This window comes from Ictalurus furcatus, chromosome 21, assembly GCF_023375685.1.
Source record: "Ictalurus furcatus strain D&B chromosome 21, Billie_1.0, whole genome shotgun sequence".
NCBI lineage: Eukaryota > Metazoa > Chordata > Actinopteri > Siluriformes > Ictaluridae > Ictalurus > Ictalurus furcatus.
The window spans coordinates 1,587,031-1,613,871 of NC_071275.1; the positions used below are offsets into that span (position 1 = coordinate 1,587,031).

The following is a 26,841-nucleotide window of genomic DNA, read 5'->3' on the forward strand; positions in this document are numbered from 1 at the left end:
AAAACATATCACTCAGAGCTCAGGCAATTACACTTGCACAAGGCTGACAATTGTCATCAGTTGTTGAATGTAATGTTACGCATTAGAATAATTTCCTTCTAACTGAAGCGCTCTTCATTGCACCTTCCTATTTCGACACCTTAGCCAATCTATCTAGTCTCATTTCAGTTTCCTTCCATATACCTCATGCTGGTCTGCACAAATGATTTCGTGTTTATAAAAGACAACCTCCGTTGTAATGAAGTGGGCACAAAGAGCATAAAAATTCCTTTTTTTTTTTTTTTTTTTTAGGTGGAAATGTACCAGACCCCTGAAGAGTACTGTCAGGTAAGATTTGTAGTTAGTGGCCGTGTTGTAGGTGATCTACAAAGAACAATTATGTAAATGACATCTCACGCAAAGTATGAGATGGAAACCAGTTTTGTATATGATAATTGCACTCCCAGAGGAGAAGAAATAAAATTTGCCTCATGTGGAATTGCGCATCAAGGATAGAGCCAATCAGAGATGGTGAGATGCATAAAAAAAAAAAGTGTTTAAAAGATCATATACACGAAATAAAACAATAGACGTGAAAGTGTTTTTGAACGATGTCGACTAATATGAAATCAACTTCACATTAATGATAAAGTAATGATTTTGACAAAATTTTATTCAGATATTAAGCCATACGTTTGAGATATATATATATATATATATATATATATATATATATATATATATATATATATATATATATATATATATATGCACTCTCATTTGTAAGCCTTGTAAACGGTTTCTTTTTTCATCAAGTGGCAGAAACTCCCAGTACCTGCTCTTTGGTCATATTAATGTGTGTGCCTGAAATCAAACGGAGTTCGAAATGAATGTACTGATACCACCATGTTTAGCAGCCGCGTTCATTTTCTCCCATGCCATCCTCTGTTAGTAAATACAAACACACACTTTTTGAAGGTGTTACCAAGATCGAGCCTTTTCACAAATCAGTGCCCGAGTCCGGTTTTTCTTAGCGGTTATAAAAAAAAAAAAAAAATCTGTTTGACAATTAGTCAAAATTTTTTTCCATCATCCTTCCCCAAGTCACCAAACAAGCCAATGAAATCAATAGAATGCCGTTAGGCGCATACATTTATTCAATATTTAACAAAATACATGACATAACCATTTTAAACAAGGACAGAGTATCTCGCTCCTGTGAAGCACCACTCCACCAGATCACACCACGGTGTCCCGCCCCCTCCCCCACCCCCTGTAATCTCCACAAACCTGTCTGAAATATGAACAACTGGGCTAAACATATCTAAATGAGGTAACTGTATTCTATCCATATTCGAAAGTGGAAAATGACTCTCTGCATTTAACTAAAATGTCACTGTATCCATCTATCTATCCATCTGTATATATCTATAAAAATAAATAAATATTATAAATACATATACACACATATATATACACATACATACACACATATTATATATATATACACACACACACACACACATATACATATACATATATTTTTATATATATATATATATATATATATACACACACACACACATATATATACATATATATATATTATATATATATATATATATATATATATATACACACACACACACACACATACATACACACACACACACACACACACACACACACACACACACACACATATATATGTATATTATATATATATGGCATACTTATTGTAGCCACACGCTGGCAAAAAAATAAAATAAAAACTCTATTTCTACAACCCACTTCTTGCAGGACTGAGAAGTTACTGGAAGAAAACGAAACCTGAACGTGTTGAAAGCTGGCCTTGAAAAGAGTTTCGGACGCTCAAATGCCCATCATGCCTGGAAATAATCTAAGATAATTACAAGCAAACCAATACAGTAGTATACTACAGATGTGTTGCAACAGTGTTGAAGTCAAAAGTTTACATATACTGGATCTAGGCTTAAGATATTACACGCTAATCTTTCACACGTTTCATGTGCGCATGCATTTTTTGTGGCGAGGGTCATTAAATAAGATTTAGTTCCGCTTTAATCCACAATATCAGAATTCCAGTGAAGCAAATGTTTACATACACTAAGTTGCCAATCTCTTTACACAGTCTCACAGATTCCAGAAATGAATGTAAAGGCTTTTGGGTCAGTCCATGTCCGTTCAACCCTATTCCAAAATGTTGGTTAAATCAAAGACTTCGAATTACTTCAACCTTATTCTAGGCGAAGACTGATATTTAAATTGAGAATTACCTAGTACAACTGATCAGACACTGATAATTCACAAAAACAGCAGGTTTTATATTGTGCGATTCGATATTGTTCGATTTCTTGCACAAATGAAGATTTCTTCACTTTGTGCTGTTTTTAATTTCAATAGCCCGACAAATCTGTGCTCTTGTAAAGTGTTCTGGTCGGCGCTAAAGTACTTCTCAGATATACCGGATAATGAAATAAATACATTTTACTACTTGTAATTAGTATTTAGAAATATATATTCCCTATATTATATAGATACAGTGCCAATAGATAATATTGGCACCCTTGGTAAATATGAGCAAATAAGGCTGTGAAAATTGTCTTTATTGTTTAACCTTTTGATCTTTTGTTAAAAAAAATCACAAAAATACCCTGCTCTCATGGATAAACAATTACAAACACAACACAGGTTTATCCAAAAATATAGATCATTGTTAAATATAGGTGTGCAACAATTATTGGCATCCTTTTAGTCAATATTTTGTGCTAGCTCCCTTTGCCAAGATAACAGCTCTGAGTCTTCTCCTATAACACCTGATGAGGTTGGAGAATACATGGTGAGGGATCTGAGAGCGTTCCTCCATACAGAATCTCTCCAGATCCTTCAGATTTTGAGGTCCACGCTGGTGGACTCTCCTCTTCAGTTCACCCCACAGGTTTTCTATGGGGTTCAGGTCAGGGGACTGGGATGGTCATGGCAGGAGCTTGATTTTGTGGTCAGTAAAACATTGTGTTGATTTTGATGTATGTTTTGGATCATTGTCCTGCTGGAAGATCCAACCACGGCCCATTTTAATCTTTCTAGCAGAAGCAGTCAGGTTTTCATTTAATATCTGTTGATATTTGATAGAGTCCATGATGCCATGTATCCTAACAAAATGTCCAGGTCCTCTGGCAGAAAAACAGCCCCAAAACATTAAAGATCCACCACCATATTTAACCGTGGACATGAGGTACTTTTCCATACGGCTACCTCTCTGTGTGCTCCAAAACCACCTCTGGTGTTTATTGCCAAAAAGCTCTATTCTGGTTTCATCTCACCGATCCCATTTGAAGGTCCAGTAGTGTCTGACAAACTGAAGATGCTCGAGTTTGTTTTGGATGAGAGTAGAGGCTTTTTTCTTGAAACCCTTCCAACAACTTGTGGTGATGTAGGTGACTTCGGATTGTAGTTTTGGAGACTTTCTGACCGAAAGACACAAATAACATCTGCAGTTCTCCAGCTGTGATCCTTGGAGATCCCTGTCCACTCGAACCATCCTCTTCACAGTGCGTTAAGACAATATAGACACACGTCCAATTCCAGGTTGATTCATAACATTTCCAGTTGACTGGAACGTCTTAATTATTGCCCTGATGGTGGAAATGGGCATTTTCAATGCTCGTGTATTTTCTTATAGACACTTCCCATTGTGTGAAGCTCAACAACCTTTTGCCGCACATCACAGCTATATTCCTTCGTCTTCCCCATAGTTCTGAATGACTAAGGGAATTTGGCCTGTGTGTTACCTCATTTTTATACCCCTGTGAAACACGAAGTCATGGTTGAACAATTTCCTGTTCCTAGTCACCCAGGTGTACTAAAAAATGTAAATTATCAATGCGAATATACTTCAAATATATTTTTATAATATGAATTCGTAGGGGTGCCAATAATTGTTGCACACCTATATTTTCTTAATAATATGTGTTTGCAATTGTTTGCTAATCATGAGAGCAGAGTATTTTTGGCATTTTTTGAACAAAAGATCAAAAGTTTAAACAATAAAGACAATTCTTCACTGAATTATTTGCTCATATTTACCAAGGGTGCCAATATAAGTGGAGGACACTGTACATTTTATTTCTTATAGCTTGCATTATGCCATGTATGAAATATAACAGATCCAGGTGGAACGTTGATAGGCATAAAATCCAATGTTGAGAAGCAGCTAGAGACTTGAATTTTTGCGAGTGTAAACATTTCCATTTAAGGCATTTGGCAGAGGGCGACTTACATTTATCTCATTTTATACAACTGAGCATTTGAGGGTTAAGGGCCTTGCTCAAGGGCCCAGCAGTGGAAGCTTGGCAGTGCTGGTATTTAAATTTACGTTCTTCTGATCAGTAGTCCAACATCTTAACCACTGAGCTGCCACTACATACATCAAAATCAAACTACCACTACCACTGAGCTACCACTGCCCAATTACCACTCTAACCAACTATCCTAGTACTATACACATCCCAATTTTATTGGCCAATATGGCTGGCATAATTTAGACAAAAATTAGTCCTTTGCTCTGCTGACGTCACCATCTTTATAAAACTCAATGATGGTTTGCTTGACTTCATCACTTAAGGGCTTTCTTTTCATGGAATCTGGTTCTATTAATATACCATTTTGATGCAGAAGTGACCTTGCTTTCTTAGTCAGGTACAATGTGACACCAAACTGTTCAGATGTTTTCTCCAATGTCCAGCTTCGGAGTACCAGGGTTAACAGTTTCAGCAGCTGGTCTTTGAAGATTTTATGGGGAAGTGCTATACATCAGACATTTTGATCCTCTTAATCTATACACTGGGTGCACGCTCAACATTGGGGCTGACTAGGTCTTTTGATGTTGCAACGATGACTAAAGAAACAACTTTTCTGTGCATCACTTGCTTTTCCCCGTGACAATTTTCTTTGTTGGCTCGATCTAGTGATCTGGAATGGTGACAGGCCCATGGATGTAAAGCTTGTCGATGCCTTCTCCAAAGACATATCCTCAGTCTTTACTTCAAAGTCACTTTGTTCCACCTCAGTACCGGATTCGGCAGGGTTATTGGCAGCCTCAGAATGACATCATGGGCATGATTTCATTCCAGGTTTCATAGATGCATCTTTTTGCAAGAGATCAGCCAGTTTAGTTGAAACAAACAAAAAAAAAACCTTGATTGAAGGGATCACAACATTTTCTCTGTTATTCGTCTAATTGGTCAAGATTAACCAATCTATGATGAACGCAAGTATAATAAGTATAAGTCCACGTAAACCCATTCTTTTTGTGATGGGCTCTACACTGTTTGTTGTAAAAGTGCTTAAATTAGTTGTTCCAACCTTACAGGTATGGGTTAATTTGGCAGTTCAGAACTTAAGAGTATACAAACAGAGCAAGGCAAAATGCCAAAACGGCTATTGCACAAGACAAGATGATAACTTGAGACAATTGGGCCCCGTGTTGTTTCACAAGCTTTTGTAGGCACACAAGATGGAGAAAATCCCCAAAATCCCCGTGACATCAGATCTATAATTAAATCTATAATACTTCTAGGCCACAGAAGATTTAACTGATAAATCTGTGGAGCATTCTAGGAAATTAGGGGAATTCTCATTGCTTCCACATCCATGGTATCAGCAATATTTTAGGTATAGAGTTTTACAGAAGTGTGTATACTGTATGAAGTCAACCCTGTTGGTACATTGCATTCGGTGTGCTAATAGTACTACTATTACTTGTCAAATGTTAACTTTGATCAATTTCAGCAATATCGACTTGTGTTTATAACAAAATCTAGTTCTTATTTGTGATTAAAAACGTGTGGTTTTACCGAACGCATAGCACAATAAAATATACAAGAAGATAGAGGTACGCTCACCACATGTACGTTCATGCAGTTCTCTAATCAGCCAATCATGTGGCAGCAGAGCAATGCATAAACTCATGCAGATACAAGTCAACAGCAACTGTTAATGCTAACATCAAACATCAGCAGATGAGAAAAAATGTGGTCTCTGTGACTTTAACCTATGTTCGTTGGTGCCAGATGGGCAGATTTGAATATTTTCCGAAACTGCTGATCTCTAGAGTTTACACAGGACGGTGCGACAAATAAACACATCCTGTGTGTGGAGGGCTTACAGGCTGAAACATCCTGCTGATGAGAGAGATCAGAGGAGAACGTCCAGACTGGTCTGAGCCGACAGGAAGTCTATAGTAACTCAAATAAGCACTCTTTACAACTGTAGTGAGCAGAAAAGCATCTCAGAGTGCACACCACATCAAACCTTGAGGTGGATGGGCTACAACAGCAGAAAACCACATTAGGTTCCACTCCTGTCAGCCAAGAACAACAATCTGAGGCTATCATGGGGAAAAAGATGCTATTTTTTTTTATTTCTAATCTTCAGCTGTTCTGATTGGGTGAGGCAGGAGGAATGAGCAATAATTCAGGCAAAGTATTGTGAGAAGCTTGTGGAAAGCTACCCCAAGTGTTTGATTCAAGTTCAAGCAATTAACATGCAATGACATCAAATATTATCAAAGTGTGTGCAAACTTCTGACTCACCGATAATATCTGAACTGCCAAATAAATAATGAAATAAATCCATATCTTAGATATATTATTTTGAAATGACCCCTTATGGAAATAAAGTAGATACCCCAATTGACTTAACATGGGCAAAACTATGGTGGTGGTTGTAGCAGTAGTAGTAGTAGTAGTAATACTAGTAGTGGTAGTAGTAGTAGTAGTAGTAATACTAGTAGTAGTAGTAGTAGTAGTAGTAATACTAGTAGTGGTAGTAGTAGTAGTAGTAGTAGTAGTAGTAGTAGAAGTAGTGGTAGTAGTAGTAGTAGTAGTAGTAGTAGTAGAGGTAGTAGTAGTAATAGTATTAGTAGTGGTAGTAGTAGTAGTAATACTAGTAGTAGTAATACTAGTAGTGGTAGTAGTAGTAGTAGTAATAGTATTAGTAGTAGTAGTAATACTAGTAGTGGTAGTAGTAGTAGTAGTAATAGTATTAGTAGTAGTAGTAATAATACTAGTAGTAGTAATACTAGTAGTAGTAGTAGTAATAGTAGTAGTAGTAGTAGTAGTGGTAGTAGTAGTAGTAATAGTATTAGTAGTAGTAGTAGTAGTAATAGTAGTAGTAGTAGTAGTAGTAGTAGTAGAAGTAGTGGTAGTAGTAGTAGTAGTAGTAGTAGTAGTAGAAGTAGTGGTAGTAGTAGTAGTAGTAGTAGTAGTAGAAGTAGTGGTAGTAGTAGTAATAGTATTAGTAGTGGTAGTAGTAGTAGTAATACTAGTAGTGGTAGTAGTAGTAGTAGTAATAGTATTAGTAGTGGTAGTAGTAGTAGTAATACTAGTAGTAGTAATACTAGTAGTGGTAGTAGTAGTAGTAGTAATAGTATTAGTAGTAGTAGTAATAATACTAGTAGTAGTAATACTAGTAGTAGTAGTAGTAGTAGTAGTAGTAGTAATAGTAGTAGTAGTAGTAGTAGTAGTAGTAGTAGAAGTAGTAGTAGTAGTAGAAGTAGTAGTAGTAGTAGTAGTAATAGTAGTAGTAGAAGTAGTAGTAGTAGTAGTAGTAATAGTAGTAGTAGTAGTAGTAGTAGTAGTAGAAGTAGTGGTAGTAGTAATAGTAGTAGTAGTAGAAGTAGTGGTAGTAGTAGTAATAATACTAGTAGTGGTGGTAGTAGTAGTAGTAGTAGTAGTAATAGTAGTAGTAGTAGTAGTAGTAGTAGAAGTAGTGGTAGTAGTAGAAGTAGTAGTAGTAATAGTAGTAGTAGTAGTAGTAGTAGAAGTAGTGGTAGAAGTAGTGGTAGTAGTAGTAGTAATACTAGTAGTGGTAGTAGTAGTAATAATACTAGTAGTGGTGGTAGTAGTAGTAGAAGTAGTAGTAGTAATAGTAGTAATAGTAGAAGTAGTAGTAGTAATAGTAGAAGTAGTAGTAGTAATAGTAGTAGTAGTGCAGCTTTTAATGCCATGTCAGCATCTGAGGCTCTCTTCATGGTAAAAACAGACTTACAAAAATTACAAGCATTGCAGAAATACAATAAAATAAAACCAAATAAAAGGAAAATACAGCTGTTAAGATTATATAAGATGTTTTACATTGATATATGATAAAAATTCTAAAACCTTTTCTGGTTAAATCTTACTAAAGTCCTTAAGTAAGCTTACTACAATAAAAATGTTGTCTATTGGGAACAACAATGGTAATATGAGATGTGTGGCATATACAATGAGTGGACAGTTGTTGTTGTTTTTTTAGCTAAGGTGTATATAAACTTTTGGATTCAACTCTAATCATGGAACCAGTAGAACAGAGTTGCTCAGTCACACTGGTTCATTTGGCTTTTCGTTACGTTACTGACCAATCTAAGGCAAAGGGTCATTTGGAATTTTGGTGTTTCACTGGGACAGAAGCAACCATAAAAAAAAAAAGAAAAAAAAAAGAAAACTGCATTAGGAACTGTCATTAATGTAAAAGCACAACTGTCTCCAAAAACAAACAAACAAAAAAAAAACAGGGTTCTCTGGGGGATAAGAAACTCTCCATAAATGAGACGGACAGAAATCATACAGTATGGACAATCAGTTATGAAAAGTGAAGTTTGGAATGATATGCCTCAGAGCTGGAAATGGCCATGCTTTATAATGTATGAAACTGGTGACATGGAGAGAGTGGAATAGGATTCTTCCATACCTGACATTTGAGACCCGCAAGGCTTCACTCTCAGTCCTGAAATGCAAAGAGAACGTATACTACTGAAAAAAACCACTTTTTTAAATAAATACAAATATACAGTTTTAAAAATGACAATAAGGAATGACAATTACAGTAATAAGAGTAATAATTATAGTGATCTGCGGTGGATCCAGAGCCAAACCCAGTAACAATGGGCTCAAAGCAGAAGAAGGGTTCATTGCAAGGCACCATTCACACACTCATTCTCACCTAGGGGCAATTGGGAGTGCAGTGGGAGGCGAACACAGACAGTAACGAGCTCAGGATCGAACCGTGTAGCCTGTAGCAGTACTCCACAGTGTGCCACCCAAATATGTCATTTTGTATAAGGGACTCTATATTTTTCATCTATGACCCATGATATTCCAAGGGTCAATCTACTTGACCCACATCAGCTAAAGTACTTCTCTCAGATTTAGAATTTGATTCGGAATACATTGCTTCCATGTGACTTTTCAATTTCATGGTCCAAAGCAGACTTTTTCAAAAACAGAGAGAGACCAATAACAAAAAAAAGTCTTTTGGGTATCACGCTCGTCATTTTCCTACTGTAACAGCAGCCAGAATCCAGCCCTGCATCATCAAGGTGTTTCTGTGGCAGTATGGCACATGCTTGTTGACTGTGCAGTTCAATGAGAAATATGATTGTGCGCCACGTGTGTGAAATTAGATCTGGGAAAACAACAGCGCGATACATAATTACAAAACAGGGTGTAAAACCTCGCTCCTGAACAACGAAGTGGAAGCCTACAGTACAATACAACTACTGGAATAGCAATATTCACATTTCTGATTATGACCCAGAGCATGTACAGTCTATAATTCACCAGTTAATATCCCACTGTGTCCCACTGGGCTTCCTGGGTATGAGGAGCTATGTAATGATGGAGAATCCCAATATTCACACCCATGGCAGCGTGAACACCTCAGCTTTCTTTGCTCAGCCAGCCCTGTTTCAATAATTCACAAGCTGTATGTATCTTTGAAATTAGGTTCCGTCAACATTTTCTGGGAAATGCTGTGAAGACTGAAACTTAAAAAAAAAAAAAAGACGACAATAAGGCTGTACATCCTTCATTACTGCAATAAGACACGCTGTGCGTTCTATTGCCACACTAAAGCCTAATTAAATAATTTGCTGTTATGTCAATATTTTGTAAGTCACCTTGATGCACACTGAAAACTGCTTTTCTTAGTATAAAAATAGAAATACTGAACTACATGTTGGATTGCTTGTCTCAGACATACGGTATCTCGTAAGGGTTGGTGCTCGGGCAGAGTCTCTACACAATGCATTTTGTTAACTCTGCAGAGCGCTAGCATTTATATCAGTGATTCAGAGTGTTGCACTGACTGAAGGAAGTATGTCTGCAGACACTTTGTTGTAGAGTTTAGGCCAGGGGTGTCCAACTCAAATTCTGCCCAGGCCACTGCATTATTGTGAGCCTTTGAGGTGCCATAATGTACAGCTACTCATTTCATCAGTATATTGTCTATTCTATCAATTACCACCAATAAACCAAGGCTGTGAATGAAGAATAGGACGATTCGAGGGAAGAGAGAGAACACTTTTTTTTTTTAATCATGAAAAGCTTAAAGAGTTGGAACAGCAAGGCCAATTCTATTGTTTCCACTATGCATTGAAGATTGGGTTTGAGATCAAAAGATTAATACGAGACAACCGATGAATTTCAGCTTTCATTTCCTCATATTTACATCTAGATGTTTTAAAGATCATGGCACATTTTGTTTGAACCCACCCATTTTTCAAGTGATCAAAATATTGGAAAATGTGAACTGTTTCTTGCTGCCCAAGTGCGCAGTCTTAAATTGACACTTTAAAGAATTAATAGCTCTGAACGTCTACTCTTGATTTGAACCGTAGGTTTCACCTGTGAAGACTGTATCTGTTGTTATAAAGGATAAACCAATCAATTCCAGAGAGCTGTCTGTATGGGAGAACAGCAAGACAGTTTGAAGCTGCGAAAAGAGTGAAACTCTATCAGATCCATTGCACAAACATTGGGCATAGTACACCAGTGGTTTCGTTCTCTTTCAGGCCATTCCACATTGTTGTACTGACTAACAAACAGGCATGAAACAGATCGGCCAAGGAAAACAGCAGCAGCTGCTGACGAACACTGTGAAGAAAAACCCAAAAACAACAGTGACAACAACTTTCACATGAGCTTTCCAGTGCAGAAATTTAGAGGCCATACTACAAAATACAAACCACTCATCAGCAGAAAGAAACAGAAAGCCAGATTGGAATTCACAAATGAATACAGAGATGAACCAGAAAAGCTCTGGAACAAGATTAACTTCTACCAAAGTGATGGAAAGGCCAAAGTGTGGAGAGAGAAAGTATCTCATGTCCAAAATATAGAAGCTCATCGGTCAAGCATGGTGGAGGTAGTGTCATGGCTTGGGCTTGCACGCCTACTTCTGGAACAGGCTCAGTGATCTTTATTGATGATGTAACTCATGATGGCAGCAGCAGAATTAATGCAGAAATTTACAGAAACAATCTGTCTTCCGATTTACAGAGAGATGCATCCAATCTACGTGGGAGAAACTTCATCATGGAGCAAAACATCGACCCAAAAAGCACTGCCATCTGATGTCAGTGGGTCACCGGCTGGATGGGGTTATCGCAAGCAAAGGATGTGCAACAAATATTAAGTGTTATTTACTTTAATTTACCTTAAGGTTATCTGTTCCTATACTTTTGCTCACTTAAAAATTGGGTGGTCTGCCACCAAAGGGGCCATGTTTTAAGTTGTTCAACACATCTAGATGTAAATATCAAGAAAGGAATGCTGGAATTCTGATCTCATTCATCTTTTAATCTCAAACCCAAGGGAGGGGACTGTATAGATCTGTTTTCCAACGATTGAAAATAGATAAGGTTAAGAAAAACATTTATGAAGGACTCACACTGGAATTTGTAGTCGATCGCTAAACCAGGCCAACACTGTTTATAGACACTGGTCTGACATCCATCACACTTAGCAAACTTGGCATTGATTTTAACCAGCGTTTTAGCACTACGAGATGTGATGCGAGCCCACGTGAGCTGTACATTGGCATGCAGTGTGAACATGATCTCAGTATTATTTATTGCAGGATTGAATGGGCAGAGTTCCATATTTGTAATGTAATTTGCCACAATTTTTACTCTGTTCCAAAATCAGTTCAGTCCAATAAAGGCATTTTTCTTCCTCACCATCAAGAATCCGCGACATACTGAAGTCATCATCACACTTTTACTTTAAAATGTGTTTTTGTTTTTAAGATGAAAAGCATCTTGCACATTCGATTGTATGTGTTTTCCAGCATGTGCTAAACTAATAATAATAATAATAATAATAATAATAATAATAATAAAAGTGTGCAAAAGGTCTTAAAGCCATTTATATATAATCCCACACACTCGATCGTGTAAAATTATGACACAAGTCCCAGTGACAAGAACGAAAGTGTTTGTCATTCATTAATTAATCTTTAGAAACCGCTTTATCCCGATCAGGGTTGTGCTGTGCCTGGAGCTTACCCCAGGAACTTGGAGCATTTCTCCTTAAATGAAAAGAGCAGACATGGTTTAAAGCAACAGTGAGCTTTGTTTAATAGCCAGTGTTCTGCCAACTCCAGGAAAGACCATGTCCTACCTGTCCAAGCCTCCTCCTGAGACATCTGCCGAACACACCACAAGTCTGCAGCTCTCCTCTGGTTACAGATGACTGAGAAATCGCTTCGATTTCCAACACGTTAAAACTGAGCTGTAAAAATATCGTCTACTGACCGTCATTCAAAATAAAATCGGATTTCCAATCAGACTCATTACATAACATTTTGAGAACAGCTGAACCCCCGTTTGAGCCACCGCACATTTACATTTGTAGAGTCTTATGGTGCAGATAGGGACGTTCTCTTGAGCTTGCAGCTGTTCCATAGTCTTAACTTGCTGAATTTTACATATTAAATATAGATGTGATGGCTGTTATTTTAAACTGCTCTGTCAACCCTTCCAGAAAGAACATTAAAATGAGTTTGATGCTCCACATTTGAATAGAGTTAATTCTACTGACTAATGCATACCTACTTTCTCATTTTTACTCTTTTAATTTCACGGATGTGTAAAATGAGTACACGTTTGTAGTACACATCGCGACCAGGAGAATTTGCCAAGTTGCGCAGAGACGAGAGTCAACTAAATGGAATTACATCAAAACACAGAGCACCGAGTTAATCATTTATTAGCGGTTTATTATTAGCAGTGTTTCCCTTTGTGAATGAGAAAAACGCCATTTCAGGGCTGTTAAAAGGACAATTGCACTACCACTGCATCTCATTTAACTAATAAAATGAGATACAAAACTATACAGAGCAAAGGAAATCTCAAGACAACTGCTATAACTGTTTTTTATGACCGTGTGAAATGAATGCTGTAAATGTGGCACAAATGCATGATGTGTTGCAATAAAAGACACTCATGGTTACTGACAGAATTAAGCCACAAAAGACGCAATTACAGCTCCCATTAGTATACCAGCACTTTCAGCTTGCATACAAACGAATTAGCAGGATTAAGCTAATTACTGTTTCCTCAACCGCGCCATTTTTTAGCACACAGAAAATCTCTATTTTGTATTGCCCTGTCGCTTTGGGATGGAGTGCTTAGCATGTTTAGCATTTTAATTGAAATAATAAGCCTTTTTTTTTTTTTTTTTTTTTTTTTAAAGAATTTAATATTCACTTGTTAGTTTTCTTCCAGTTCTGGCACAGTGCGAGTAACTAGTTCCTCCGGTGGGAAATATTCTCTGCTGTGATAGCAAAGTTTGAATTTTCAAGCTGCTAGCACGTCTGGGATTTGGAGTTGACATGTGTTAACACTTCAAGGACAAAAAAAAACAAAATAAACAAAACTAGAAAATTTGACTCCTGGGGAAAGAAAATGTCCGGATTCAACTGGGAGTGAAATCATGAGACAATCAGTCTATAGATTTTTACTCAGAAAACACTCGCTGCTGGACTGGTGTCTATGAGTACACTATGTCCACGCCTGATTCACAGCGAATCACTGTCATTCATCACGGTCACTTCCAATCACTGACGATTCCACAATCTACACATACATTTCATCACAGGGTCAGTATTTCTGGTTGGAGAAAAATGTATATTTTTCAAAATGTGCTCCCAGATGCTATGAAGAAAAGTACCAAGTAAAAGCCAGAGAAAATAACAATTCTCTATATTATAACTGAATGGCCAAACCTTACGTTTTTACAGTTCGCAGACACCCAGCCACATCCATTAGGAACTCCATCTCCCAGAATGCTAAGTCCACACCCACACACACTTCCCATTACTATCGCTCAAGCTCCCCTGCCTACGAAAAGGATACAACCTTTCAGTCATTTACTCTCATTTACTTCTCCATGTGGCGGTCTAGGTAAACCCATCAGATATCACTGCGACTTCATTCTGGAAAACCAGACGTTTTTGACCAAAACGCTTTTTTCTGACAATAACAATCTTTGCCGTCTCCATTTTAAGCAAATATAAATATACGTTACCGAACAATGCGAAAATATTTTTATTTACTTCCTAATCCCCAAGATGCCACAGATGGCTGGGAGATTGGCAAAACTGTCTGAGTTTTCATTGAGGGAAGGGTAGTATACTCTCTCTCCTCTATCAATCACAAGAACACTAGCCAATTATCAACATCTGTGAGATATGGGTAGCATTTTCCTGTGCTGCAGCAGCTCGAAAACATACAAGACAGTCCTGGTAGCTGTCGTACGAAACGGGAGACTAGGCCAAGTCTTTATTAGTGATAATAAAGCCAATTTGAGGGACCAAAACAAACAAACAAACAAAAAAAAAACACAGTGCAGTGGTTAAAAACGATCAGTCTGCCTAAAACCTTGCTAGCCAAGTGTGCTAAGTGAATGTAAAGCTAAATGTCAGAGTGTATGCGGAATATGTTGTAATCAGAAGAGTGCTAATACACTCCATACAGTTGACTGTAATTTCTATACAGACATACAAACAAACCAATAAAATACTTAAAAAGATTTAACCAACAAACAAGTCATTGAATGAAACCGCTATTATTTCCTGAAAGACCTCTAAGGAGTGGAGAGACGACTGTGAGGCTTGGGTTTAAATGCAGTGGGAGTAATTTTAGCTCAGACGACAAGACAAGGACATGAGAACTCATTATCAAATGAGGATAACAATCAAAATGAGACCTCACTTCCCAATGTAAATGTAACATTAATTCAGTTCAATTCAATTCAATTTTACTTGTATAGCGCTTTTTACAATAGACATTGTCTCAAAGCAGCTTTACAGAAATATCAACATGAACATTACAACGTTAGAACTTTAAGACTTGACAGTGTGACTCTTGGATGTTTTTTAAACCCTTTCTCGTAGTACACTGGCGTTCTGTTCCACCGGCGGAATGGTAATCGGACATTTTCAATCACTATAAACAAATGAATTGTTTTATCGACGGAATTAGTCAGGACACTGTTGGGTTTCTGTGTGTGGAGTATCCTGACAGGAAAGGGGAGGGCTGTGAGCCCCCTACTGGGCAAACAATTCACAGCTCTCCACAATAACACTGGTACAGAGATAAAAAGGACAGCACAGCTAAAGCTTTTTTTTGATGGTAAAACACTGCATACAACCGCCACAATAAAATGATAATATTTAAACCTAGCACGCCGGACTAAAACAATAAAAGATACTGCAAATTCTTAAAGCCCCGAGTGTCTATTTTCATATGATCCATTAACCACTACTGTGGAGTGTGACACCTCGAATAAAATTTGGGGCACCCACAAAACAGGCAGAAGTTGTATTATTTTTTTTTTTGTCTCTGCATTTTGTTTCTGGGTTGTACGCATCTCCACTATTCTGTCAGAACTTGACACACAGAAATAAGGAATATGTCTAGGATCTGTGGGTTTAACCAAAAACCAAACAAGAATACAGAATACACAGCCATCTCACGTACAGTGAAATGAAAGCTGAAGGGCAGAGGATTGTCTGGAATCAGAAAAAAAAGAAAAAAAAGCGGCAAATCAGAAGAAAACAACAGGGTAAAACTTCAAACTACACATCTCATCTTATTCAGAGAGATTGTTTTTGTTCACTTTGGCCAGTTTTTTCCAAGAGTTAAAGTTAGATGTTACAGTACCGCCAGTGTGGAAGGAGAATTACTGTAGGTGACTCATTTATTGACCTTGATCAGGGTGTAGACATCACTTATTACACAAAGAAAGTGAGAAACTTCTTATATTGCGTTGAATGCCTCAGGGTAAAAAAATATTATATTATATATACACACACACACACACACACCCCCATATGGTTCAGTACATAAGAGTATATCCATATGGAAGATTGCAAATGGTAAAATGGTCTGCAGTTATATATCGCCTTTTAACCTTAAAGTGCTTTACGCTGTTTCTCTCTCTCTCTCTCTCTCTCTCTCTCTCTCTCTCTCTCTCTCACACACACACACACACACACACACACGGCAGCAGATCTACCATACAAGGAGCAACTTGGGGTTCAGCGTCTTGCCCAAGGACACTTCGGCATGCTGATTCGTGTGGGCCGGGCATCAAGCTGCCAAACCTGCAATTAGTGGACAACCCGCTCTACCACCTGAGCCACAGCCGGTAGAGTGGCATCACATTTTCTCCTGATAACATCAGATGATTGGATGCAGATGCACGCAGAACAATTTATTTCTGTACTATAATGCATAAAGCTGTCAATTTGTACAGATCCCTTGTTCTGTGATGACTGTTATTCCGTCATATATTCTTATGGCAATTTAGCATAACCAATTCACCCATCAGCATGGTTTTGGTAATCGAGAGGAACGCAGAGAATCCGGAGGAAATCCTCACAGACAGTACCTGGAGCGCAGGATCTAACCGGGGGATCTGGAGATGTGAGGCAGCAACACCATCAACTACCAGAGAGACCCTTGTGGTGTCTTCTGAATTGTATAGTATTATGAAACTTTTAAAAGGGATGATATGAATTATGGCCATTATTTAAAAAAAAATAAATAAATAATAAAAAAATTAAAAAAAGGAGGTAGAGGGTAGAGGACTTCAAGCATAGACGTCAACATGAATATTTAAAACCTCCCATTTTTATCTTCCGTGGTTGGGAGCGGTTTGAATTTATGTTACAAATTTCATATGTGGGAACTCCATTAATAAATCTGATTAAAATAAGGGAGCTTAATTGGCTGGATTTAAATAAGCAAGGAAGCAGACGAATGTGATCTATAAAGGAGATAAATTTGTATTACAAATGTCTTGTCTATGGCCTCACATTAAAGCATCTTCCACTAAACTGAACTTTATCCAACACGATCATAAATACAATTTACAACTGAAGATTAACCAAAGAATAGTTTTTGAAATGGCTTCTTCCCACTTCTGAGTGAACTCAGGGCATCCTCTAGGCCTAGAGGCATGTCATGCACGATTCCTCCCTCCCCCCTTTTCTCCTATTAAATTTGCAATTGTTTAATCTAGCAGGGTAATGAAATTAACCTTTTTACCCGCCAGCCTGTGGTGAAGCAGCCGCAAGGCAAATCACATTTTCAGAGTGCATAAGAGGCCCTGACTCCAGGCCTGCATCTGCATGCAACCTCACACTTCAAGTGGTCTGAAAGCATTTACACAGAGAATATCAACTCACAATGTTTCTCTAAAATCCAAACGTTCTAGCGCGTGTTAAGGTGAGAAAACATCTACATTATACGTACGTTGTGCTGTGCCTCAAATCTGGACTGGAACCTGTAAGAGCACTTACAGCTCATGATGTCTAATGTATCATCATTCAGTTTAGCTAAGGCACCTCAAAGTACGACTCCAAAAGAATGCAGATGGCAATGAGGGGGAGGGGGGATTGGGGAGGTGGGGGGATATAACCAAGCAGAAAAGACTGCAGTTAGATCAGTAAGTTGCTGAATAAAAATGAACTCTGTCTTACAGGAAGATACCATCAGCTCCCCAGTGATTGGATTAGCGATGCTAGTGGTGCCAGCTCAGGCCAGCACAGGCTCACACACTCAGCCTCTGGTTCACTTAAAGACTAAATACGACAAACAAAAATCAATATGAGGATTAAATCTTTTTGTTGTCTTCTTTAAAACTTTAGTAGAAGTTTATTTGGGGTGATGTATAGGAGATGGACACAGGACCTGCTATAACTTTTCTAGATATCATACATTAAGTTTGAATGAATAATGTTAAAAGGTCCTCTCGTTGATGTTCACGATCAAAAACAAACGGATACAAAACTGATAGTTTTTTTTTAATTCCTTATATTATGTACACTCATCAAATGAGATGTAGTCAAATCTCTTTGTAGAGTTGCATTTCATTGCATTTATATAACATTTATAAACAATGAACCGTGTCACACAGCAGCTTTACAGAAACGTGGATATGCAGTTAGATTTATCCCGAATGAACAAGTCAGAGGCGATATCGGTAAAGACGAACTCCTTGGGACGACGTGAGGAAGAAGCACTGAGAGGAACCCGAGTCAAGAAGGAACCCATGCTGTTCTGGGTGACACCGGATTGCGGTTATGAATCATTACTCTTCCATAGCTGTATGCTAAAAAGTCAAACAGTACCGAGTGTGTGAAAAGGATCCTCAGTACAAGTCATCTCTGATTTCATTAGAGTTTTCAGCCTGTATAAGTCTATAGTATCTAAGTGGAGTTATCTACTGAATAATGTATAAGACTTGGGAATAAGCTGTTTTCAGCAAGTGCAATCTTTAATCTATTCAACTGAGACCATCCTTAGCTATCTTTAGGGCATCCATGTGTTATCCTCAGCAGCAGCAGGGAGTTGATCCTCAGGTGAATGAAGCTCCAAGCACATGAGGAGCATCAGGATGGATCAGGCACCCTGATTTAAATGAATCAGTGTGTTTTTTGTTTTTTTTTTCTACAGAGAGCATGTGTTCCTGACATAGTAGCTACCCGGTTTAGATGATGTGATCACAAGGTCTATGCAGAGGCCAAAGTGCCACAGTTGAAAATTCACAAGCTCATTGGGGCTGTTGCTTTAGGCTGCATTCTCTTCCACGTGTGTACTTTGTTGACAGAGAAGAAGAAAAAATAAAGAAGAAAAAAAGTGAATCTATGGTGAGTCCTCGAGGGTGAAAGAGAATCAGAGTCGGCTTTTAAAAAGGCAACGCAACACCGTGTAAAAAGATGGATAGGATGCTATCTGAATGGCAAGACTGCAATATTAACATGAAATACAAATTAGAAATAAAGATGCTATTTGCATTTAGTGATCTATCATGTGTACAGGTCAAATATAAAATGTGCTGTATGCTAAAACACAAAATTACAATTTTACCTCTGTTTTCTCATAAATGTAGTTTTAAAATAATAATAATACATACTGAGGTGAAATGAAGTACAAAATATTCAGAACAATCCACATTACATCAAAAAAATCTCTATACAGTATTTTAATCATATTCTTCATTAAGCATGTAGAGGAAGTGTACCTATACAGGTGCATCTATAAAATAAAAAATAATTCAATATCATGGAAAAGTTTTTTTTTTTTTCCATTTTTTTTCCCCATAATTTAATTCAAAAAGTGGAACTTTCATATATTTTTAGATTCATTACACATGAAGTGAAATATTTCACGCCTTGTTTTGTTTTAATCTCGGTGATTACGGCTTACAGCTCACGGAAATCAAAAATCCGGTATCTCTAAATATCAGAATAAAGAATTTATAATACAGAAATGTCGACCTGAAAAGTCTGTTCATTTATGCGCTGATACTCGGTCGGGGTTTTAATCCTTTTGCAGGAATTACGATGCGGCGTGGCATGGAGGCGATCAGCCTGTGGCACTGCTGAGGTGTTCTGGAAGTCCAGGTCGCTTTGATAGCGGTCTTCAGCTCGTCTGTATTGTCGGGTCTGGTGTCTCTCGTAGATTCTCTATGGGGTTCAGGTCAGGCGAGTCGGCTGGACGATCGAGCACAGTAACACCACGGTCAGTAAACCAGTTACTAGAAGTTTTGGCACTGTGGGCAGGGGCCGAGTCCTGCTGGAAAAGGAAATCAGCATCTCCATAAAGATCGTCAGCAGACGGAAGCATGAAGTTCTCTAAAATCTCCTGGTAGACGCTGCATCGACTCTCGACTTGAGAAAACACACTGGACCAACACCAGCAGATGACATGGCAACCCAAATCATCACTGACTGTGGAAACTTCACACTGGACTTCAAGCAGCTTGGATTCTGTTCCTCTCCACCCGTCCTCCAGACTCTGGAACCTTGATTTCCAAATGAAATGCAACATTTACTTTCATCCTCCCCGTGATTGTGGCTGTGTATACTGACAGAGATTAAAGCCTCAGGAAACCTTCGCAGGTGTTTTGAGTTAATTATCTGATTAGAGTCTTCTCAGGATGACATTTCTGTATTATAATTTTTTTATTCTAATATTTTGAGATACTGGATTTTTGATTTCCATGAGCTGTAAGCTGTAATCATCGAGATTAAAACAAACAAACAAAAAAAAAGGCTTGAAATATTTCGCTTTTTGTGTGTGATGAATCTAGAAAGTATGAAAGTTCAACTTTTTGAATTAAATTACGGAAAAAAAAAAAAAAAAAAAAAACCTTTTCCATGATATTTTAATTTTTTGAGCTGTACCTGTATACACCTAGGGCTATATTCAGAGATTAGTTATGCACCCATAGAAAGCATTGACATCAGATGTAACTACAGGCACAAGTGCTATTCGGAAGTTAAGCAGGGTGGAGTCATGCACACAGAGTACCTACAACAGAACAGAACAGAACAGCAGTACATCCCAGAGTTCAGACATTTAGGTTTAATTTGAAGGTGTTTAAATCCAAATTGGCTGAACGGTGCAGGTATTACAGCACTTTTTATATGTTCTGGAACAACATTTTATGGGCAGATGAGACAGATCAACTTTGAGCAGAATAATGGGAAGAGTATGGAAAAGGGAAGGAACTGCTTATAATCCAAAGCATACCATCTCATCTTATAACATGTATGGCTGCCAAGGGAAGTGGTTCCCTTATTTATTGATCTGATTAGAATCAAACAGAAAAGCGGTAGGATAAATTCTGAAGTACACAGGCCTATATTACCTGCTCAGATTCAACCAAATGCTTTAAAACTCATTGGATGGGCAGAACATCACCAGGGAAGAATGTCTGGGTTCCAGACTTCAGGCAGTCTCTGATTGCAAAGGGTTTGCCACCAATGATTAAAAATAGCAATTTAACTTATGATTATGTTGATTTGTCCAGTTTAACCCCAATCACCTGATTTGGATGCAAATGCCCTCAAATTTAAGCTGAAAACCTGCAATTTGAGCGTATACGGTATTTATTATTTCATTTCAACTCGAAGATACTGTGGTACACAGCTAAAATAGCAATAACTTAATGTCCAAATATTTATGGACTTCACTGTATAGTTTCATTTTTAAATTGTCTCTTGCTTTAATGGTACTTCATAGTCCATTTGACATCAAGGCGGAAACCCCCCCAGCCATTTCCTTCTTTACTGATTGTTTTCAGGCTTAACGGCAAGTGCTTGGAGTCTGATCTACACTCAGGTAATTTACCCAATCTGATTGGCACACCCAGAAATATATTTTTGTAGACAAAAATACATTTGTCTTATATCAACAGAGATGTTAAGTGTAAACTAAACTTAAAATACTGACTAATTATCAATACTCCACCTTTATGTAAAATCTTCCTGCCTTCCCTGAATGAGTCTGATATACGCTACAGTAATCTAACCCCTGACTCATGATAGGTGGACTTGTAAATTGTATTTTCCAACTATTTGTACTTGAAAAAAAAAAAATAAAAATCATATTTGTACTTAAAAATCATATAGAATAGGACTGGAAGACGTGAAGCGTATCGGCAGTCTATACTCTGATTAAATATCCTTTTTTTAAAAAAAAATAATAATAATATTAAGAGAAACTCTGAAGATAATACAGCTGATGAGTGAAAGTGAAAGATTCAGTCTTCAGGTCATTCTGAAATCATCAGCAACGTGGATCATTATGCAATCTTGATATTTTAATCACTCATCCAAGGAATTGATCAGTTCTCAGTTTGCAATTCCTTTAAAACAGTGTGTAAAAACACCAGTCTTAATAGATTCTGCTTGGACTTCATGGCTTCAGTTTCAAGACAGATGAACAAAGAAGTGGCCAAAATGACAGCCTGTTATTGCAGATTTAGTATTAAATAGCAACAATCTGTTCAGCTCTCTCTCCCAGGGTTTCTTTTTCATACACACATACAGTGCTTGATCTGGACCATGCAGTGCCAACAGCACTTAGCATTCTCAAAGCAATGACATGGACACCCAAGTCCCCATTTAATGCCAATTGGATTTCTATCGATTCTTGTGTCAGTCCTCAGTGTGGGCTAGGCTGCCCTAACCAAGTATACTCCATTGAACCAAAATATCCATTTTACTACCATGTGCAATTCCTGCTGGCATGACACAGAGGAAGGAAGACACGTTGCCTGAAACGTTAGTCACGTCAGAACCGAATAAGCTCTCGGTCTCACTCTGCAAAAAACAAACAAACAAACAAACAAACAAACAAAAAAAAACCCTCCACAGCACTTTTTTATCAAGTGAGCAAGGTTTCAGAGGTCTGCTAGCCCTGCAATTTGGATCTTAATCAGACATTCTTCCATCGTACCTTTTCTGGTGTGCTTGGAAATCAAACCTACAACTCTAATTCTGCACTCTAAACAACCCTGGAATGAGCTGGAAAATCTGCAATACTGGCAAAATCATTACGCAGAGATATCTGGACAGCAGCCTCATATCCTCATAGATAGCCACCATCTGACAGATGTTTCCTGCCTACTCCATTCCCCTGGTAATTGATTGCCCAAATAGGCAACTCTTGGTGAGTTAAAGACCCAGTGGCAGGCGGCAACTTGCGGCATGTTTAATGGCCCCTTAAAGACTTGGCTGTAATGAGGGAGAGGAGAAGGAGGCCAGGCAGAGGGCCAAAGCTGTGTAGAAAAAGAACTATACATTCAGTGTTCCCACTCAGGGAGAGAGCATTTTACAGCTATCCAAGCAGCTGTACTAAAAAGCAAGGTCACCAACATCTCTGGCAATTTATTACTTCTGTTTGGCTTTGAGAAGTTGATCTCCAGTTTCTCCTCCTTGTTATGATCTGTAGTCAAAGGTGATGCTGAATAGATGCAACTAGCACACAACATTAGGATAAATCCATGATGGGTTAGCTGCTGCCCCCTTTCTCAAATTCATCATTTTATTGAGAAATTTTAAGAAACCACTTTGGGTAGTTTAAAAAAAATAAAATAAAAATCTATAAACTGCGAATGCATTTCTCTGATCAATACTGCATTTATATTTTACTCTCCTACAATGATGTTTAGAGGACAATTTAGGTTATATATATATATATATGGATAGATAGATAGATAGAGAATGTTCATGTAAAAGCATATTTATTGATCTGGGGAGAAAAACATCTATTCTTACTAGCTATATGTGTGGCTCTTAAAAATCCACTAATTTGGAATAAATGGTGATCTTTCTTATCTAATCTAATCGAGAAGCATTAATAGATCTGGAATTTAGTGATAATTTGTGAAGACTTGCTGATCTTCAAATCTGTACTTCCTGGATGTTCACTGTATATATAAATCACTACACATGCTTGTACAAACAGATCCTATGGCTATAGTGTCCTGACTCGTCCATGTCTCCATTCTTCACGACACATAAAAGCTTTTCAAATGTGACGTGAAACTATTCTTACACTATACCTGGATGTCCTTCAGCGCTTCATATGCATATACTCAATTTGCAACTACAATCCGGTGTTCCTGTAATGAACTGTGGAAACTGGTGCAATCACACTAATGCTGGTCCAGAGGAGCATTTTAGTGATAAGTGGCCAAATGCATAGTGATCCACTTAGATCAGAGGGTGAATCAGGATCAAAATGCAGCTGTAGCAATTAAATAGGTTTTGTCCCTTAAGGTGGATTTTGTTATATACAGCCTCAGACAGTAAAGCTTCATGCAGGCCAATGAAGAATTTTTCATTACATTTGATAGACGCTCTCTATGTTTTCCCCTTCACACTGGTGTACTTGATTCTTCACTGACTGAATATCCTAAAAGCATTAGGAATCTTGTGATTTTCCTTGCAGGACATTATTTATTTATTTATTTTTTAAAGACATCATCGTTTTTACAATGCACAATAATTATAGATATTATTCATATATACAGTCTAAGGCGCTCTACAAAGGAGATTCATTTCTCAGGGTGATGTTTGCAATGAAATGTTCTTGAACCTTTAATAAAAAAACAACAACCCCTGAATGCCTATAAAAGATGGAGAAATGTAATAGTGGTGAAAGGGATAAAGTCGGATGATGACTTTGCTCCTTGACATGCCTGTAAAAACAATTCCGTATAAAAGCGGTGAACTGTTTGAATGGCTGGCTTTACATAATGAATCAAGTAGATTTCTTTATCAGAGCCAGGTAAAGCAATGCTTTGGGTGGACCATAGAAACGTATGTAATTCTAGCGAACTCCTGTGCAGCTAAAAATACTAACTAATTAAACACTGGTCATTACGGTCAGCTGAAAAACCCATGGGAGCTCATTACAAAAAACAAAGCCACGATGCTAGTTTTGATCATCAGTACGAGCTGGTGTTCATAGTGTTATAACGCTGCGGGTGTTATATAACTGTGCACAAGCCACAGGTCGGGCTAAAATGCTAACACCAGGAGACACAGGAGTTTGATGCCTGCTCTGGCAAAAATGCTGTTGTACCAACTACTTGGTTTCCTCTGATAATCTGATTAGACAATAAGTCAGTTGGGATAAGTGAAATATCAAATTGTCAAGTGCAATAAGAGGAGAGCTGTACAATAGCCCTCTGTTGATATTTATCTTGTAGCTAGCTTTCTGAAAGCAAGCACAGCCACCCTGATATAAACTAGCCTATTAACTACTAATCTTGACTAATTCATCTGAATCAACTTTCTAATGGAGTCCCAGCGAGACAGTGTGGAGAAATTAGAACACGAACAACGGATTTCTATGGAATTTTTTTATTTATCTTCATTATTTTATTAAGACACCACTTGATCGATAAGAAAAAATCAGCACGATGGAAGGGAGTTTTACACGGCGGTATATGTGCTCCATATTCTAAAAGCACTTCTGAAATATATTCAAGATAAATTGGCCTTAAGGGTTCAGTCCAACAGTCAGTGGTAAACAGCGCTGACTCTGGGCTTTTGCTTTGCTGATTCCCCTCACCTTCTTCACTACTTGCCCATAAAGCAGTAGTATGCCTTAAACAGGGACGATAAAAGGCCCAGATGTTTACACTGGACTGTCAGATGGAAAATTTACCAAGTTACAGAAGATTTACTGAGCTGCAGAAATATGCAAAAAGCACTGACTCTCTCATACAGCACTAGAAGCTTCGCCAGACATATTTACTTGAAGCATATGATGAGATGGGCTTGCGTTCAAATGACATCAAATGCACAGCGAGAGAAAATCCCACTCACAGGATGGATGGCTGGGGAGATAAGCATGTTTGCTTGTCTATCTGCCAGAACTATTTACACCATGGTTCACTTGCTTGTTGGTAATTCTGCAGCATCAGGAATATTAGCATGCATGTTAAACGCATCGGATGGAGGAAGAGGAAGTTTTTTAAATCCATTGTTATGTTGTACATTTATATCTTGGCATTTCTAAGCTAAGGGAGATATAGGAGAACCATATTTACTTTAAATAAAACAAACAAACACTACGTGTACAGCATTACAGTGTTTTCAATTTAAAGCAACTCATGCAGTAAGTCCATATTATACAGCATTTTATTAAAGGAAAAGAACTTCCATACAGCAAATTAAATGAATCGTTCCATAGCATCTCTCTATGCGCGAAAAGAAAAGAACAGAAATCCTGCTCACTCAAAATTCACACATCTATGCTCTCTGTTACTCATGCAAAACAGATTATGTAGAACACATTTATGAGCTCGTCACGTGTGTGCGCGCGTACATCCCGAGGCATTCCAGCAAAGTCACAAAGCCATGTATGATGCAGGATTTGCAATAAATACCACCGTCATACAGTCATCCTTACATGTTAACACAGGCTCAGATTGACAAGAAAACCTGGGGGTTATCGTAGAGGCACAGTAGAGCAAGAGATAATAGTTTGTAGGAAACCACAACTAATGATTGTGATATTAACAACAACTAATCGATAAAATCGATGATGAAAATCGTTGTCAACGAACCTCATTATGGATTAGTTGGTCTGCGTGAGGCACGGCACACGTTTACTCATTGCTTACTTCTGTTCCGCAAACACACTTCGGAGAGTAAATACTAAAGTTGCGTCCCAAATGACGTGCTGTACACTTACACTATGCACTATGTATTCTACCATCTAGTGTATGAATTTTAGAAGGGTAGTAGAGTCTGAAATGAAACATCTCAGTTCTTATTTGTGCATCCTCGTTTCCTTTCCTCACTTCCTCTCTTTGCATCTTAGCTCCACCCCCTTAGGATGCAAGGATGAGATGCGAGGAGAGAGGAGTGGAAGCAAGTCAGATGGAATATTCTCGCTCTCTCAAGCGTCACTTCAAAGCGACGTCAATTAATGATGACCGTGCTCAGCTGGATTACCTCACTGCGCTTCAGGGATCTGCCGTTATGCTTTTTTGTTTTGTGCCGTTATGTTGTTGGCGCTTGGTTAATAAAAACATTCTTAATAATGCAAAATGCACTGATATGTGAAGTGTCTGGGTTATTCAACAACGCATTAATAAACAATACATAAATTCTCATCTTTTGTGCAGCTTTGCATATCCAAACATGCAAAGATCAATTAATTACAATACTCATTGTAGGCATATTATTACTGAATTATATTTC

At 37.9% G+C, this 26,841-nt stretch overlaps 1 protein-coding gene across 4 annotated transcripts in view; it reads right to left on the reverse strand.

Annotated features, from left to right (window-relative positions):
- Positions 1 to 26,841, reverse strand: part of iqsec1b (IQ motif and Sec7 domain ArfGEF 1b) — a 214,754-nt gene that overhangs the window by 137,379 nt on the left and 50,534 nt on the right. For all 4 annotated transcript variants that reach the window (XM_053653638.1, XM_053653636.1, XM_053653637.1 and 1 more), the window contains exon 2: positions 8,731 to 8,766. In XM_053653638.1, coding sequence (XP_053509613.1) covers positions 8,731 to 8,766 — 36 coding nt within the window. The remainder of the gene's footprint in view (positions 1 to 8,730; positions 8,767 to 26,841) is intronic.